The sequence below is a fragment of the Solea senegalensis genome, linkage group LG11, assembly GCF_019176455.1.
Source record: "Solea senegalensis isolate Sse05_10M linkage group LG11, IFAPA_SoseM_1, whole genome shotgun sequence".
Classification (NCBI taxonomy): Eukaryota; Metazoa; Chordata; class Actinopteri; order Pleuronectiformes; family Soleidae; genus Solea; species Solea senegalensis.
In genome coordinates, this window is record NC_058031.1 from 2,463,498 (window position 1) to 2,480,958 (window position 17,461).

The following is a 17,461-nucleotide window of genomic DNA, read 5'->3' on the forward strand; positions in this document are numbered from 1 at the left end:
TATATTTACTGGGACTAAAGTGATTTGATTTTCATGGGCCTAACAATACATGTTTGCTTTTTTTTAACAATGAAATCCTTTAAAAAACAAACACAAAAACACTCCAGTGTGTAAGACTTGGGTTTAATTTGTTTTGATTGGGCAGAAATGGAACATAAAACTGTCAACAGATGTTTGAGTGCTCTGCATTTATGGATTGCAGTGGTTCTCCTCTACAAAGGCGGCCATGTTGGACCACCTTGTTTTTAAAGGACAAACTAAACACCCTTAAACTTTGAATAATAACTAAAAGCTACCACAGATTCCCCTACATGCTTGTAAGGGAAGGATTAGAGATGTGATCTTTAATAAACAAGCAAATTCATTGAGTCTGGAAAAGACAAACTACCACTTATGTTTATAGACCATGAACTTCAACTAATTACTCATTATTGTACAATGTGGTGATTATTTAATCATTTGAGTGATGAAATATTAGAACATAAATCACAATGTCCCGAACACATCACAAACTGTCTCCCCCAGTACCTCAGCTGTTCCCTGTGCAGATCCAGCATCACTGTGAGATGAGATTTCATCAGTATATTATTTTATCGCACTCGTCCAGTATTTCGAAAACCTCCTCTGAGAATTCATTGTAGCGGAGGCTGAAAGAATTTGATACAAAACCAGTACTTAAGATTCTTCTTATAACGCTCAAACTAGTTTATGATTAACCGGAGAGAATCAGACTTACTTCATCTCCAGCATGCTGTCGCTGTCCTCCATGACTCGGACCAGGGCCGGGACTGAAGCGTCGGTCAGGGAGTTGTTTCTCAGTTCCAGGTTCTTCAGGGTCTTACTGGCTCGTATGGCGGCACACAGGTCCTCGACGCAGGCGTCTGTCAGGTCGGTCATTTCAACGCTGGGACAGAGAAGGAGACAGACTGGGTTGCATGTGGTGCACGCTAAAATGAGGAGTTCAAAGGAAACCAAGACTAGGTTGTGGATGCTCGCAGGCGGTGCAAGGACACAAGACTTAAGCCACTTAATAAAAGGCTGACCTAATAAAAACATACACCTGCTTGATCATTTTAAGAATGTTTGCTATTTGACAGCCTTTTGGCTCAGTTTGTAAACTGCTCACTCTCCTGCACCTAAGTCCATAGAGAAAAGCAGCGTTTTTAGCTCAAGCTAGAGGAGCTGCTGGTCTACTGCTGCCTTGTTTGTTGTTACTAAGATACACTAGAATGAAGGATTTCAAACACAGAAGTCACACTAAAACAGAGTTTACAGAGCGATGCAAAATTTAGTTTCCAGTTGAAAAAGGTGAGATACTGCGGCTAACACATACTTAAGATGTCACAGGAGTAGATTTTATTACATGGGTCTTCAAATAAGTGGTTACAATTGGCCATCAACTCACTCTAGGTCCTCCAGCAGACACTTTGGATCTTTAACAGCATCCAAAATGTGTTTGACCCCTCGATCTCCGACTTTGTTCAATCCTACAAGCAAGGACTTGATTCGAGACGTGCCACTTCTCAGCAAAGTGCCCAGCTGCACAAAGACAGGGTGGGTCAACTGGCATCGTGTCAACCTGGGTGACACAAACAAAACAAAACACACACAAGTGCTCTTATCTGAATTTCACCAAATATTTGTGAAAGGTTGCTACTCTGCTGGACAGATCCAAATATCAATGGGAAGTCAAATAAAGTGTGTGCCTCTACCCTAGTTTTTCCACCGGGCATCCAGGACGACTGAGGGCTTGGCAGAGCAGCAGCGCCCCCTCCTGGCCCAAATCGTTCACTGAGAGGTCCAGCTCTGACAGAGAGCAGTGCTCCGACACCAGGGTCTCCATCAAACCAGGGCAGCACTTGCCTGTCAGCTCATTGTCATAGAGACTGGACACGGAAGTTAAAAGACGTCAGTTAGAAAACCCTGAACTTCATTAACTCAAACATACTATCATGACAATGATGTCACAGACGTCACGGCTGCAGTTGGATTATTGTTTCTGATAAAATGCAGTTTGACACGCTGGAAAATGTGACCTCCATGGAAGTCTCTCAGAGCTCTGTTTGAAAGAACCTTTTTGAAATCATTTCAAAAACTCATTTCTGCAATGTTCCGTTGACCTTTATGTTTTATTCTAAACATTTTGCCATTTTTCGCTCATTATTCTATTCATTTAATCATTAGCTGCAACACGTGTAGTTCTTATTTCTTAACCGTAATGTATGCAGCGTCATTTAACCGGCTGTAAATGCGCTATATGAAAGTGTGAGTGAATGGGTGAATGGCAAACCTGTAGTGTAAAGCACTATATAAATACAGAACATTCATCACATATACTGTATATCAAAAATGTACATAACGATTATTTTCATAATTGATAAATATGTCGATTATTTTCTCGATTAATTGTTTGGTCCTTAAAATGTCAGAAAACCTACAAAAATGTTGATCGGTGTTCGTCAAACCTGGAAACGATGATGTTCTCAAATGTCTTGTTTTGTCCACAAACCAAAATGATTCACTTTTAATGATTTCTTTGTTATCCAGAGCAAAGAAAATGAACTAAACATTCACATTTAAGAAGCTTAAACAATCGAAAATCTTGTTTTAATCATGAAAAAAGCTTTGAACCGATTAATCGATTATGAAAATAGTTGTTTCAGCTCTAACATAGTCTTCCAGAAGCCACATAAAATGTGAAAATACAAAAGCCACCAGGGGGCGACTCAAGCGGTTGCAAATATAACGCCTTTAGAATGGAAGTTTATGGTAAAATGTGTCAGTAAACACTTTCCTGAAGAGTTATTGGTCTCCATAGCTAGTTTCAGGTCTTCTTATTAACATACAAAGTAAAAAATAGATGATTAAGTGTGGCACATATGAGTGGACACCAGTGTGATTGACAGCCGGTGTCGTCCACATGTCAAAAAGTGTGTGGTTAGCTGAGAAACAAAGACAGGGCACGGACGGCAGTTCATCGCTCCGAGTCACAGACTTACTTGAGGCTCTGGAGTTTACACAGAGGGTGTTTCAGGGCGTCGCACAAAGCCTCCACTCCACTGTCACCAATCACGTTCCCTGTCACGTTCACTTTTCTCAGCTCTGAGTTTCCAGAACACAGAGCTGCGGATAAAGCGTCCATGGACAGTGCAGTCAAGTCACTGCCTTGAAGCCTTACAATAAAAAAAAGTTCTTTTTCAAACCTTTAGATCATTGACAAACTCTAAGACTCGTATTGTAATACTTGACTTGTTGATAATACTTACTGGAGCTCCTGTAGTTTGCATTGAGGACTACGCAGTGCTTTGCACAGCGTCATCAAGCCCTGGTCTCCGATGTGATTGGCGTGGATTTCTAACACACACAGCCGAGAGTTGCCTGAGGTCAGCGCAGACACCAGGTCTTCACAGCTCGCCGCTGTCAGTCCGCATGATCGAAGACTGGGTGAATTAAACGGAGCAGAAAGTCAATAGACCATTTTCTTTCTTGTTTGAAGTTAAATCAGGAGCTAACCTCACCTTATATTGAGCAGTTTGCAGTCTCTGAGTCCGTTGCAGAGAACCTTGAGCTTTTCATCTCCGAGCTGCGAGTTAGAGAGATCCAGCTCTTCTGTGATTCCTCCGCTGAGGGCTGAAGCCAGGTGAACGACAGCTTCAGCGCTCAAGGAGCTGTCTGATAAGCTGTTAGACACAGGGAAGCAGAAGCAGTCAGTGATTCAATAACAATTATTATGTCAACATAACTTTCTTCAGTAGCAATAAAAGAAAGGTTTACTTCACTCACACCAAAGTCCATAGAGAACATCTGTGATTTTATATCGCACCACACAGGAGTTGTTGATCCGCTGCTGCCTCCATCATCAAGTTCAAATGAGTAGACCAGCAGCTCCTGTGTCTCCGCGAGCTAAAAACACTGATTTTCTCTAGGGACTTTTCTGTGGGAGATTGAGTAGATTACAAACTTAACTTAAAGGTTATATAGACTTTTTCTTAGAGATTTTATTAGGAAAGTGGCTAAAATCTCCCTGCTGAGAGTGACGTCCACATTTTGGAAAGTTCTTGGCAAAAGCAAGCTCATCCAAGTCAGCTCTGACCATTTCTGGACATGTGTTTCAACCTGATAAGAGACAAATACATGGACTAAATGATGCAATAAGACCTTTTTTTTTTCTTACAGTATCTTGTGTGATGCTTTCATAACTGAAGCCAGGACTTCTGCTTTCTCCTCTGTCATGTTCCTCATCCTGTACAGATTCAACAACTCCATCTCCCCGAGGCACGTGAAGACAAAGTCCAGAGCCACGCAGTCCTGAAGGCTCAGGTCGCCGTAGCTGATGCCTATGCGTGCTGACGGGGTGATGATCTCCTTCACCAAACTCTCACTCTGAGCTTGATGAAGAAGATGGAAGCAACGGTAGTGCTCTTCTTTGCGATACCCCTTGAGTGTTTCCACTGAGCTGCTTTTAAACCAACGTTTGAAATCCACGACGTGATCCCGGTCTAGCGCCCCCAGCAGGGTCTCGAGCGGTTTGCGCTGAATTGGCTCGGAGAGTGTGGACAAAAAGAGATCCAGAAACTTTGCGTGAACTCTGTGCTTTTCCAGCACCTCAGCCACACCCTCAGATGGCGACTTGCCCAAAAAGAGAGACACAGCCAGGAGGAACTCCAGCATCAGCTGGGAAGTGAAGGAGAAAACACACGTATCTGAATCCAGGTCGCCGTCTACTTGCAAGAATGCACCTGCTGAGCTGAGAAATGGTTGAAAACCAAAGTGACCGAGTTCCTCTTTGGTGCAGCTTGAATGTTGGTCAAGAGAACAATGAGAGGCCATCCTGCCGAGGGCCAGCACTAGTTCTCTGTTGTAGGCCTCGTTCAGTGAGACCACCTTCAGCTGGTGAACCAGGATATGTACAAAGAGCTCAGATAATGTTTCTGGAAGTGTTGCTCCAGCATCCATGAGAGTTCTGTAAACAGAGCAAACTGTCCAACAGAATCTAGGTGAGCTGCAAAAATCATAAAAACCCAGAGTCTTTTCCATGTGCACATGCGCCTTATGAGCAACAGATGGGTCAGTGAAGAAAGCATTAAAGTAAGCCTCTCTTTGGGGCTTCAGAAAACCCTGAACCTCCATCCTGGTGCCACTCAGAAACTTCAGATGTTCCGACGGCCTGGTTGTCACCACGAAGGCGGCTCCTTTTAGCAATGATCCATGAAGCAGACTGGATATCAAGCAGGACACTGACACCGCCTGGCCGGGGTCAGAGCAGAGGATGTGGGCCGAGGGGTCCAGGGAAAGACCGCATCGATCCAGATCATCAAAAACAAACAGCACATCTTCTGGCTTCTGCAGAAACAGGTGCATGGACTGTGGAGGAAAAGGACTGAGATGGTGTTGCGTTATCAAATTCTCCAAGGACAGTGGGTCTTTGAGAGAATTTATCTCCTCCAGGCGAAAGTAAAAAACACAAGAGAAGTGTTGAAGGTCTTCTTCTTCTTTCGCCCAGTCTAGCACAAGCTTCTCCAGTGTCGTGGTCTTGCCGGTGCCTTCTCGACCCACCAGGATCACATTTCTGACTTCACCAGACAGAACAGTGTGGATGGCACGATCCAAGGTGGACGTCGACTCGTCGCCTTCATTTCCTTCTGTCTGTGGCTGAGCTGCAGGACCTGTCTGGTGAATGTACCTGCTGCTGTTTATCACACTGAGAGGCAGCTCTCCTCCCAGAAGTGTCGGCGCGGTGCCCCTCGGCCTCTGGACGTGAGTCAACACAGCGTCTTTGTCCATTGTGCAAATAAGTCACTGTGGAGAGTGAGGAAAAAAAGTATTAAATGGGAGATAGGACAATGTGCAAGAGACAAACAGATAGATTGTTAAATTAACTGCACTTTTCTACATTTTCTCACAACACACACACACACACAATGCAAGTTTACACAACACTGGAGTGGACGGTGCCGTTACCTTAAGACGTATCGCTGCCGTAAACCAAGGTCTTTTTAAAAGAGTTGAGAAAGCAGAGTGACTTCTCTTTTAAGTTACACCCACATTGTGACAAAGTTCAACAGTGTAATTGTCAACAGTAGTGATTCGTCACAGGATGTAAAGTGTGTATTTAAGCCCAGAGAGAGGACTTACAGGCAGTGCACAGACTGCACGGAAAGCCACATATCAATAAATGATGTAGTCGATGGCGACAAGTCATGCAAACTGGTTGGAAAAAAAACCCAAGAAGCACTAGAAATCGGATTCTGATTGTCCTCACTTTTCCATCACTTTTCCCAGCCCTGAAGCCAGACACTCGCTCTCAGTGACAACATGGCTGCTGTATGGGACACAATGAAAAACCGAAAACTGAAATTTATAGACCACTCATACCACACACATATTAGTTTTTGTGACTCGGGTGTTTGAAATTCCTTGTTTGGTCTGAATTGTGTGACACAAACGTACAAAATGAGGCAGCAATAGACCAGTGAAACCACTTCAAAAACCCTGAATCATCCCTTTAACGCTTTTTTGCTTTTGTCCCAATCTCTTGGTGGCTTTATTTGGCATAATCCCAGAATATATCAAACTGACAGTTTTTTTGTTTGTTATTTTCTCTCAAAAATGCTTAATTGAAACTATGTGAATACAGACTGACAAAATAAAGCATACACAAAAAAATAGTCTATAATTCTATACGTAACAAAAGATGCAGTACGCCAGGGGGAAGAAGTATTTCATTTTTTAAGGAAAACACTAAATTTAAATCAAAATCTTATAATGTTCACAAAGGTTAACGGTTTTGACAACTTTTTTTTGTACAGTCAAAAACTGAAAAGACATATTGTTTGATAAAATATACATATAAAATTTGGTTAGTATAATATAGTATAACTTACACTCCTAGCTCGATGACTTAATGCTGTATTATAATTTGGACACTCAGTTATAATAATCTTTTTTGTTTGGAAAGGAACAGGTAGGACAACATCTTATCTAACCTTGCTTTTACTCGTTACATTCTTTTAACTTTTATAACTTGTGAAACTGTTGAAATGTACTCATATTTTTTACATTAGTCAACAAACTGTGTTTATATACATGGTATAACCCGGGTCACACACACTTACTTACTGCGTTCATACAGGAGAGAGCCGTTTCGTCAGCTGCATCCGGGCACTAAAGCCGCGCTTCCGTTTACACGTAAACGAATGAGCCCATTCCGCGCATGCGTACTCACAACCTCGCGTTTTAATGGTTAACACGGCACTGACTGCTTTGAATGGAGGTAAGTACGTGCGGAAACAAAAACGTGACAACGTGTTGTAAAGGAGAAATGCGTGTAAACAGCAGACATGTCTCTGTTTTCACGGGTGGGGTTTACGCCCACAGTCTGTGGAAGCTTTAGCAAGAGTCTGAACATTCTCCACGCGTGATTCATAACAGGAAGTAGGAAGTGAATTCAAGCCCCGAGAGCTGACTTACAGGCGGATACCAGTTTGGAACCAGTCCAGACCAGCTGCATGTCGAAACTGATTCAAAATAAATAAATAAATAAATACGTAAGAGTCACTAGAGCTTTAATATGGTTAGGTAAAGTTACAGGTACTTTAATTTCCTTAAATTGTATGTTATATGATTAGTTTTTTTGGCATTTTATTCTTTCACTCCCTACCACTTTTTTGTTATTTCTAGATTTAAAGATATAGTTAATGTGTTTGTATTTTGTTTTCCCACATTTTTCAGTAATTATATATGTAGAATTATACACAGATATCAAACAGTAACAAGTACATAAAAAAATACTCCCGTCAAACCCTCATTTATTTACTTTTATAACTAAGGCTTTATCCACACACAACAGAATGTATCTTTGTTTTTTTCTGTACACATGGCTTCATAATGCTGCTCTATAAAATACACCAAAAATGGGGAAGCACATGTGCAGAAAGTGCACTGTGTATAAAATGCTAAAAACAAAAAGATGAATGACGGTATGACGGAATCATTTTTTGTGTATTGGTTGTATACACAAAAACACATGGTTAGCATTTTGAATTTTAGGACTTCAGTTCCATGTGAATATAATGCAGATACAAAACGAAACTCATCTATTATGGTTCTTTGCCTTGTTCTTGTGCTATCATCCCACTTCATCATGCTACAATCTTTTCAATCTTGTATGAAAAATTATGAATGTCTATTATTTAAAAGACAAACTACTTTTGTCACTACATGTATTGGGAAAATATATTTAAATATTGAAAATACTAAGCTAAAGAAAAGTACTTAGACTGATTGCAAATAATTAAATGCACCCACAATTGACTGTTGACAACTTATTTCTTTTATTTGTGAGAGAGAGTGAAGACGGTTTTTCCTAAAGTTAACATAGCAACATCTGTGTGTTCATATTTTCAATTTTATTTTGCAATTATTGTTTTAAATACAAATGTGTTAGTTGAATTTCTGCCAACATACATAAGGAAGCTGCTCCTCAAGTTATTCACAATGTCACAAAACATTTAGTGTCACATGATTATTTTTTTCACAGATGTGCACAGTGAGATTAACAGGCAACAAAAGACACTTCTGTCTTTGGAGAGGAATATGAACAGAGAGAGAGACAGAAAAACACAATCAGGTTTGTGTCTGGACAGACGTAGCAGCACAGAGTCGTAATACTTGCTGGTAATCATGTAGTGTAGTTATGTGTAAAATGCTGATGTGACCTAAGAAATTAGTCATTTCATTTTTGTACATTGACTCCGTGAACTCTCTGTGCCTTATTTGTTGACTTAAACGGTCCAGTGTGCAACTTGTAGGCGGGAAATTGAAAATAGTATCAGTAACTATGTTTGTGTAATGTTTAAATGCTTTAAAATGAGTTTTTTTGTAGCCTTACAATAAGTCTTTAATATGTACTTTAGACTTTTATATTTATTTTTTTCAGGTTTCTACAGCAGCCCAAATAGACAAACCAGCTGAAGCATGTGTTTTGCATTTTTGCAGGTGGAAGCTAATATGCAAACTAAGGACAACATTCTTTCTGGTATGGGAGGGCCACCGTAGCTCCCAATTAGAAAGGGAGTGGCGATGGTGCGTTCCATGTACATCAAAAGTAGGAATTAGGAGTTGAAAGGTTGGGGGGGGAAAAATCATGGATGCAAACATATCTTGGGCCATTAGCAATAACTCTTATAACAACGCTCCACATTACTGACTTGATGTAAAACAAATAAGATAGAAGTGCAATAACAGTAAAATTAGCTTTACTGTTTTCTACCAGTGATAGCCATTTTGTGAGTTTGCTTTAACTTTGGATTAAAACCTCCAACTCAGAAATTCCAACTTCCAACTACAACTAAAACACATCATGAGTCCACTGTTTGTTAATAATCTCACCATTAGATGTCACTAATTCTTACTCACTGTACCTTTGAATGTTGCCTTCCATTCATCTATGGCTATTAGGAACATGGTAAGTGCTGGGGAAAGCTTCTGAGATGAGACACTTGAATAGTTAACATGCTCTACACACCGATCTTAGCCAATAGCAGAGTACAAGTGCAATGTGTTAAAGATTCTATCAATTCGTTGGAATTTATATAAAAAAAACAAAAGCAGGACAAGTTGTCCACTGGCTCTAAACACAGACCCAGTATCAAACATAACCTCAGTCAGATCAGTAGTGCCATCACAACCTGGGGTTGCACAGTAGGACCTGAAAGCCTTTTTCTTCTACGTGGCTCACTGTGACAAATAAGCAATTTCTAAAACTAAAAATTTAAAATGCTACAAAAAGGAAGCCAATCTTGACATCAACGAAAAGTTATTGATCAATTTATTCTGCTAGATCCTGGAACCATGCAGAGCAAGAGCAGGTCAACGTGTTCATGTTTTAATTCTGTTTTACACAACAACTACATCTAATTTCACTGAAACCGAAATTACGTTAGATATTGTACAGCAACTATATCCGTAGTTATTAACAGTGTGAATAATGTTTAACAACTATTCCTTACGATCATATTAATCAACATAACTGACAAAAAGGAAATTCATTTTGCATTATGTACTTTTAATTCCCCCCACAAATCTATGAGAAGAGCCACAGGTGCTGCGGTGTCAATTTTGGCGATTTGGGTAGGCCTGATTAAATATTGATATTTGACAATATTTTAATTGTCAGGTTCCTTCAAATGCAAAACACTTTCAAAAGTCAAATTTGTTCCTGGATAATTAAAAAGGACATTTGATCTGAAATACAACAGGTCAAGACCCAGATGAAAGATGTTTGGTTCTTTGGCAATAATTAGAGCAGGAATTTAAATAACAGATTAAACTAAAGTTATGGGTGCCGCAACATGATACTGTGAACTTCACAGATTCCGTGTATCAACATTATTAAGAGTGCGAGTATGTTGTACGCTGACTCCAAAGAAAAATCCGAATTTTTTGAGCGATGAGATTTAAAACTACAAAGTTACTTGTTTGTGGAGTTAGAAAGTGAGCTCCCAGATTTCTGCAGCATAACCTAACTTTGTTCGAGGCTACTTAAGCCACTGCTAGTACAACACAGCCAAATCTCCACCAGACATGTATGGAGTCGTGTTGCATTGTGGTTAATGTAGGCATGATGTTTTGACAAACTAGAAGAGTATGTTGAATAAAAATGACATCCAATATTCCAATGCATCAATTGTTAACCGGGGATTTTGTGCATTTATCAATGGCTGCTTTGTTCAACCTTTGCCATGGCAACATGTTCCGTCTTCATTCATAGCTTTGGGCTGAGAACTAAATGACACATTTTGACTTCCAAAAGACCACAGCCAGACACCACTCACAGGACGAGTCGAAAAACACATTACCAAAATTCGTAAACGTGGCATTCCTCTGTCTTCCATTGTTCATGATACTGACACAAGAGCAACACTTTTTGTAAAAATTGATTTTTACTTGTGGTGCTTAAAAACTGTGCATGCTGGGACAGGTTCCAGCTCTCTGACCCTGTGCAGGATAAGTGGTTTAGAAAGGTGTTAGGAACTCAATGAAGTCATTCCGGATCACTGATTTTTAGTACATTCCATTTTGGGGCGAACCTCTTGTTTCTGTGCTGCAGTAGACTTCACCCAAACTAAAATCAGTGGGCTCATCAGTCATTTAAAGTGAGCTAGCCTTGCAGGACTTGGTAAGTAGCAGGTGATCAGGGAGGAAATTTGAAGTGAAGGCATCAGCGCTTCTTTTTCTTTTGTTCCTGTAGGGTGACCTGTAGCTCTCTCAGGTTCTCCGACAGCAGCTCCACCTCGTCCAGTCGGCTGCTAAGCTTGGCATCGAAAATGTAGGCTCTAATGTTGTCGATCTGCTGCAGCAGCAGTTCTTCTTCAATCATGTCCAAATCGGGCAAAGCCTCGCTGTCATCATCCCCGTCAAAGGGATTGGTGGAGACTCCCGGAGAATTGCCAGAGGCCTCCTTGAAAGGATTACCGGCTACTGTGTTGTCATCCTCTTCAAACGGGTTGCCTGTTACGTTCTCTGCCTGGTTGTCCTCCTCGACATCTTCATCAAAGGGGTTATATTCTTTCTTTCCGTTGGTTACTTCTCTGTGCTCCCTCTTAATGTCCTCAGAGAAAGGATTGGATGGATCCTCCTCAACAGGAGTCGAGTCATCCTCATCAAAGGGGTTGTAGGAAGAGCCGTGCTGTCCTTCACCACCAGGAGGGGTTATGTGTCCTCCCAAACTCCTCAGCCTAGGCGGCGAATCCTCCTGACTTGTGAGAGCAGGGAACGCTCTCACAGATGACGGGCTCCTCTCAGCTTTGGGAGTCAGCTCCTCTGCTTCAGTGTCTTGCTCGTCTTGAAAACCTCCTACTGGGCTGATATCCAACGGCTGCTCCCTGGTGAAGGAAGACTGGGTCGCGGGTCCCCAGCGCTCCTGCCTTTCCCACACCTCCAGACGTTTGAACTCCCCCTCCTGCAAGCTCTCCTCCTCAGCCAGCTTCTGGGAGAGAGCAATGGCCAGGCTGGTCTGCTGTTGGTCATATTCGTCCTGGAGCTGACGCAGGTTCTCCTCCAACATAGCAACCTCGTCTGTTCGCTGAGCCTCTCGGGCTTGACGGAGGAACGACTGAATGTTCTTGATCTGCTGGAGGAGAGGGTCCTCCAGCTCGCTGTGTGCGTGACCAGAGTCTGCAGAGGGCAGCCAGCCACCAGCCTTGGTCATGCGTGGTGCTCGAGGGGCTTGCGGCAGCTCTCCATTGGTGCTTACAGGTGGACGGTTTCTCTCTGACTCCTGCCTCCTCTTCAGGGTCTCCTGTGTTGCCTGTTGAGCAGGGAACACGTGAAGCACATACATTCAGTGACTGTTTGACCAATGACAAATAATGAGAAAGGTGTCAGTGCACAGTCTCACCAGTCTCTCTTGCTGGAGTCTCTTCTCTTGTTCTTGTTTCCTCTTTTCTTTTAACTCTTCATATTTGTCCTTGGTGGGTAATGACATGAGACCTAACAGCTTCTCCTGAAACACAGCGAAACCAAAATAAGTGAATTCAGTGAATGAAAAGATCAATGCAGAAAGACATTTCTAACAAAAATACTGTATAAATGGAAAATAAGGTTAGGGATCACAGTATTAAAAAAGCATTCTACATCTACTTTTTAGATGGAAAAAGTTAACCTATTATGATGACAGGGAAACATCTTTGTTGACCTAGTAGGTGTAATATTTAGTTTGTATGTTTCAACCCATGTACTTTGTAAAACATGGTCTTACCTGAACAAATAGTGTGGCTGTATATCGGATCATCCTCTGCAGTTGGAGCACCTTTGGATGGGGTGGTGGATCATCCTTAGTTCCCAGTGTTAAAATCCTCTTACTAACAAAACAAAAAAAAACACAGAAGACCAGTTTTAATTGTTAAAATGAGTTTTACAGTCATTCAGGACTGAAGTTTACCTTAAAGCGTCGATTAGCTCATAGTATTTCTGTACTTCCAGTCTGAGTCCACCCGCTGTGTCAAGATTGTAGGTGGTTTCTCCTGCACTGTTGGAGCAAACGGTCATGGCAGTGAGACATTTAACAGTCACTAGTATCAAATGTAATTTCTTAAATTTGTAAACTACTTTTTTATTTGAGGCTTACTTGAGAGACTCAGCCATTCGAATGTATTCTGGAGCCCTTTCATCCACTTTCTCCATGCACATCCTCAGCCTCTGTCAGGAAGACACGTTTTGATCAAGTGAACAACAGGAAACCACAAAGGAAAAAAGATGACAATAGCTTTTGCTGGCGGGACCAGGACAGCTTGAGTCCAACGAGAAATTACATTTTAAAAGTCTGGTCGGAATAACACCATCGTGTAAACATACTTTATGGGCTGGGTCCTACTTTTCTTTGAACATGTGTGCGCAGAGGTACATTTTGTAAACTGCCTATCTAGCTCTAGTTCTAATGCAGAACACGGTATCTTTCATTTACCAACCTCATAAAGTTTCACTATATCAGGCGTGTGGTCCTTCTCTTCCAACTTCTGCTGCCTCTTCATCAGTTTGTCCATGCAGTGGTGGCAGCAGCGGATCCTCTCGTCATCTTTTTCCTCCAGCATGGAGGTCACACTGCTCAGGCTGCTGATGCTGCCTCTCCTGGAGCCCATGCCTCCGCCACTGCTGCCCCCTCCAGCAGGGGGAGACTGGGAGTGACTGGGACTTCCATACACACACAGAGCTTCTCGTGTCCCGTTAATCAGCTTCTCTACAAAAAACAAAAAATACCAATCTAAATTTGACCTTGACACAGTGATAACTTTTTGGTTTTAGTAGAATTGTGTTCATACGTACGGGCCAAAGGTAACGGGACAAAGTCCATGCACTTTCTACACATGATGGAGCCACAGAGACGACAGTGGTGGCGTCTGTTCCGAATGTTGAATTTGTTTCCACAGTCAGGACAGAACGGGACATCGGAGTCATTCACCCATGGAACTACAGACTTCTCAATGGCTGTGAAAGGGAGACACTCATTCATTTCCAATATTTAATGACCGATATGTACATATACGCTCATAGGACTCAGAAACATGTAAAGACAAACCTCTGATTTTGGCAGCATCTGAAGTCGTCCTGTCGAACGATGTCAACTGCAAAGACAGTTTTCATGGTAAATTAAGTTGCAGTGTTTAAGAAAGACCGCAACAATTAATGTAATAGTAATCAATTACTAAAACAATGACTGATTATGAATGAATGAATTATTATGATAATCAGCTTGAGTCTTATTTATAAACAATGAAAACAAGTACTGTAATTTCAGCTTTCTGGTTTCTGGACCAAACAAGATATTTAACAATCTTGTTATTTTGAGGTTTTGGAACACAGATCAATATTTTTCACCATTTTCTGGAGAAAATAACCAATCAAATAATTGAAAAAATAATTGACAGATTAATCAATAATAACAATCTTTAGTTTGCAGGCAGCCCTAAAAATCAAGCTCCTTGATCCTTGAATTTAAGACCATGTCCACACGGAAACAGAGCATTACATAGACAATCTTTAAATGTTTTCTGTAAACACTGCCTTATTTCTAGAAACATCCTCACACACAGAACCCCCGAAACAACATGTAGTGCTATAATGCTGCCACAGAAATACATCAGAAATTGAGATAATATGGAGTGTATTGGTTGTGTACACAAGGGTGGTGTTGTCAGTGATATCATCCTTTGGCTAACTTCCTGTACTTTGCTGGCATTAGCATTTCCTTCCCTCTTTTCTATATCACTGACAACAAGCTTCTGTTTAAACAGTCTAACATCACAAACTGAGAGGTTTGTTTCTTTGTAGAGTTTGGATGAATTGTTGTGGGGAACTTTTCTGTCGAAGCCCTGAAACTGCAGTCAGAATATAGAGCTTTTTAACACATGCTGTAACTTAAGGATTTGACTGATGACATCTTTAAATAGCTGAGCTGCAATTTGCTAATATAAATACAGACCTTTTCCAGTCTGATGATGAGCTTGTTGACCTCAATGACATAATGATCGATCCTCGCCGCCCGGTGTTTCTTGAAAAGGTCCAGGTGACTTCTCGTTGCTCCTGAAAAGAAAAGAGAAACATTCATGAAAGTTGAACCGTTTAAAATAAGCTACTAAAAGTGTCATTTTTCTTTTATTATCGTCTCACCCAGTTCCTGAGGCTCCCACATATATGGGTCCACTCCACCGTAATAGAAGGACTCATAACTGCCAGTATCTGCTCTGTCATCTCCATCCCGCTTTAAGAGCTTGTCTTTGGCTTTCTTTGCCTTTTGAACCAAATCTGCGTCAAAAGGAAATTGACAGAACGGATTCATCATATTGATAACACAGAAATAAGATTTTGTGGTACAATACATTAACTTACTAGTGGGACAGACAGAGCAAAGATAGTTGACTCACTTTTGAGCTGTCCCCTAACATGGCGGTCATCCCCTGAGTGCTCCTCTTCGTAGTGGTCCTGAAGTTGATAGAAGGACTGAAGGTCTTTCAGGCACAGAGGGCAAAGAAAGCCCTCCTTCACTTCACCTGTGCCCTCAAAGGGGGGAGGGTAGCTGGAGGCCATGACAGCAGGCGGCTGTGTTTATCAAGAGGAGCTGCAAGCTGGAAGGGTCCTGCTTCAGTCTCCATGTCACAGGGTGTGCAACCCACCCCATATTAGCTCCATCATAACAGAGAAAGTCCGTGGACACTAAGCAGAAGAACCAAACAAATTTAGGCAACAGAAACAAAACAATGGACAAGAATTACAGTATGTGTCACACGTTTAATACTTTTGCTGTTGTCCTCTAGATGGAAGTGTATTTCAACATTTCTTCGTCTTTAGTGTTTTATTGCAGTTGCTGTCCGTAATATAACACAACTGACTCCTTTAACCTTTGCCTCCCTTTCCTTTGCATATTGTTTTAAATTTTGTGCACGAATGCATCCTTCCCTGCAAATTATTCACTGTTGCCTTTGATCAATGTGCAATGTGCCTTGCACAAATCAAAGGCAGATTTTAATTCCCTTCCTCAGTTTCCACAGTAATACAAATATGAAAGGCAAATGAGGACAACATTGACTTTTCAATTGGGATAAATGTCAAGGAACAAGAGCTGAGTATTTCAAAATCTGTGTGTCATTATAAACAGTAAATGCTCTGCATTCGTATAGCATTTCACACTCATTTAATCACACATGAACTCACAACCTTCACACTTTCTTTCTGTCAAGACTGGCCCCCCCTTGACCAGACTAGATGCTCATCTAGGCCACTTGACTTTGACACCCCTGGTCTAACTGATTAATTGGTCTACCTTTTTTTGCCATATCACCCAAACTAATAAATCAATTTGGTGATATATTGTTGTCCTTCCTCGTGCAATACAATAATACTCCATGGCAAATATTGATACTTCAATATTAAGGTGCTCCAAGGTAAACAGTCCCTGACAGTTTCACTCGCCGGGCGTGGCTGCTTCATGTCTCCTCATGTTGGTGCTGCTCAAATGAATGAATGAGGGAAATTGAAGAAGAGGGTGTTTACAGCGAGATAATGGTGGATGATGAAGCTATGTTAAGAGATGCCCCAATCCATAGACTTTACGCACTTTGTCTCCATGTTTTGAATAAAAAGAGAAATCCTGCACTTTTTAATTTTTCACTGACGTTTTGTTTACTTCAATTAGACAAATGTGGTGACGTATCGCTACGTGATTGTCTTGAAATATATTGATTATCACAGAATTGTTGTATCGTGGTAATATTGGTATCGTGGACCAAGTACCCTGTGATTCCCACCCCTAATTCAGCTTACTCTAAAACTGAAAATATTAAATTATATTAGCTTCTTGATAATAAAATAATAAGACTGTGGTTATTATTATTTACCTGTTCAGATTCTACTGAGAATCATCACGTTCACAATTAATTTAGTTCCCATATGGGATTTTTTTTTAAATTTTGTTATCAAAGCTACTTAAGACAAATATTAAAACTCTTCTACAGTGACTGACGTTGAAGTTTTCATGATTACCTTGGGTTTTAAGGCGGCTAACGTTTACCACGCATTCTTACACCACAAGGGATTTATTTTATTAGCACAAACTAAACTAAACGAGCAGCTATAGAGACCACTGTTTTATTTTAGTGGATAATGTATGTATATAAGCGTACATAGTCCCATATTTGAGTCACATTGGCCACGGTGACTCTCAACAATAACGCTATGTTAGCTGCACCGTGCTAGCAGCAGCTTTAGCCATCGTTCACCACAACGTTGTCGTTCGAAACGCGTGAACAAACAACTTATCGCGTCACACGTCCAACACTCGCAGACTAATCAACACGACCGGAGACTATACTTACAAATGAGTGTGTTGTTGACAGTTTATGTCCCTGTGACAGCTCGACAACAGCAGCTGCAGCTGCAGCAGCAGGAGGAGCAGACGCCTGGTCAT

General features: G+C 41.2%; 2 protein-coding genes across 4 annotated transcripts; both read right to left on the reverse strand.

Moving 5' to 3' along the window:
• Window positions 1-107: 107 nt before the first annotated feature.
• LOC122777672 (NACHT, LRR and PYD domains-containing protein 12-like) lies at window positions 108-7,195 on the reverse strand. Of its 3 annotated transcripts, none has more exons than XM_044039059.1 (9): window positions 7,120-7,195; window positions 4,175-5,799; window positions 3,519-3,680; window positions 3,267-3,440; window positions 3,000-3,173; window positions 1,713-1,886; window positions 1,406-1,579; window positions 737-904; window positions 108-647 (listed from the first exon to the last, which is right to left on the reverse strand). In XM_044039059.1, the coding sequence occupies exons 2-9, from the start codon at window positions 5,782-5,784 to the stop codon at window positions 578-580; spliced, it is 2,706 nt and encodes a 901-aa protein (XP_043894994.1). In that variant the 5' UTR covers window positions 5,785-5,799; window positions 7,120-7,195; the 3' UTR covers window positions 108-577. The 3 variants fall into 3 exon arrangements, with proteins under 3 accessions (XP_043894994.1, XP_043894995.1, XP_043894993.1); XM_044039060.1 differs by having other exon boundaries at window positions 7,116-7,167; XM_044039058.1 differs by lacking the exon at window positions 7,120-7,195 and adding an exon at window positions 5,962-6,058.
• Window positions 7,196-8,309: 1,114 nt separating this feature from the next.
• LOC122777673 (rabenosyn-5) lies at window positions 8,310-17,461 on the reverse strand. The gene is made up of 12 exons (XM_044039061.1): window positions 17,370-17,461; window positions 15,423-15,711; window positions 15,169-15,303; window positions 14,981-15,081; window positions 14,078-14,123; window positions 13,825-13,986; window positions 13,470-13,738; window positions 13,130-13,200; window positions 12,944-13,030; window positions 12,761-12,863; window positions 12,401-12,505; window positions 8,310-12,310 (listed from the first exon to the last, which is right to left on the reverse strand). The coding sequence occupies exons 2-12, from the start codon at window positions 15,583-15,585 to the stop codon at window positions 11,222-11,224; spliced, it is 2,331 nt and encodes a 776-aa protein (XP_043894996.1). The 5' UTR covers window positions 15,586-15,711; window positions 17,370-17,461; the 3' UTR covers window positions 8,310-11,221.

What these genes read in the sequence shown, in the direction of transcription:
- LOC122777672 (XM_044039059.1), bottom strand. Translation starts at nt 5,784, where the DNA reads ATGGACAAAGACGCTGTGTTGACTCACGTCCAGAGGCCGAGGGGCACC. An exon ending in TGCCCGGTGGAAAAACTAGG is followed by an intron (nt 1,580 to 1,712) that starts GTAGAGGCACAC and finishes TGTGTCACCCAG; the next exon opens with GTTGACACGATGCCAGTTGA. An exon ending in GACAGCATGCTGGAGATGAA is followed by an intron (nt 648 to 736) that starts GTAAGTCTGATT and finishes AAATTCTTTCAG; the next exon opens with CCTCCGCTACAATGAATTCT.
- LOC122777673 (XM_044039061.1), bottom strand. Translation starts at nt 15,585, where the DNA reads ATGGCCTCCAGCTACCCTCCCCCCTTTGAGGGCACAGGTGAAGTGAAG. An exon ending in CGAATGGCTGAGTCTCTCAA is followed by an intron (nt 13,031 to 13,129) that starts GTAAGCCTCAAA and finishes TTGCTCCAACAG; the next exon opens with TGCAGGAGAAACCACCTACA. An exon ending in CAGCCACACTATTTGTTCAG is followed by an intron (nt 12,506 to 12,760) that starts GTAAGACCATGT and finishes GCTGTGTTTCAG; the next exon opens with GAGAAGCTGTTAGGTCTCAT.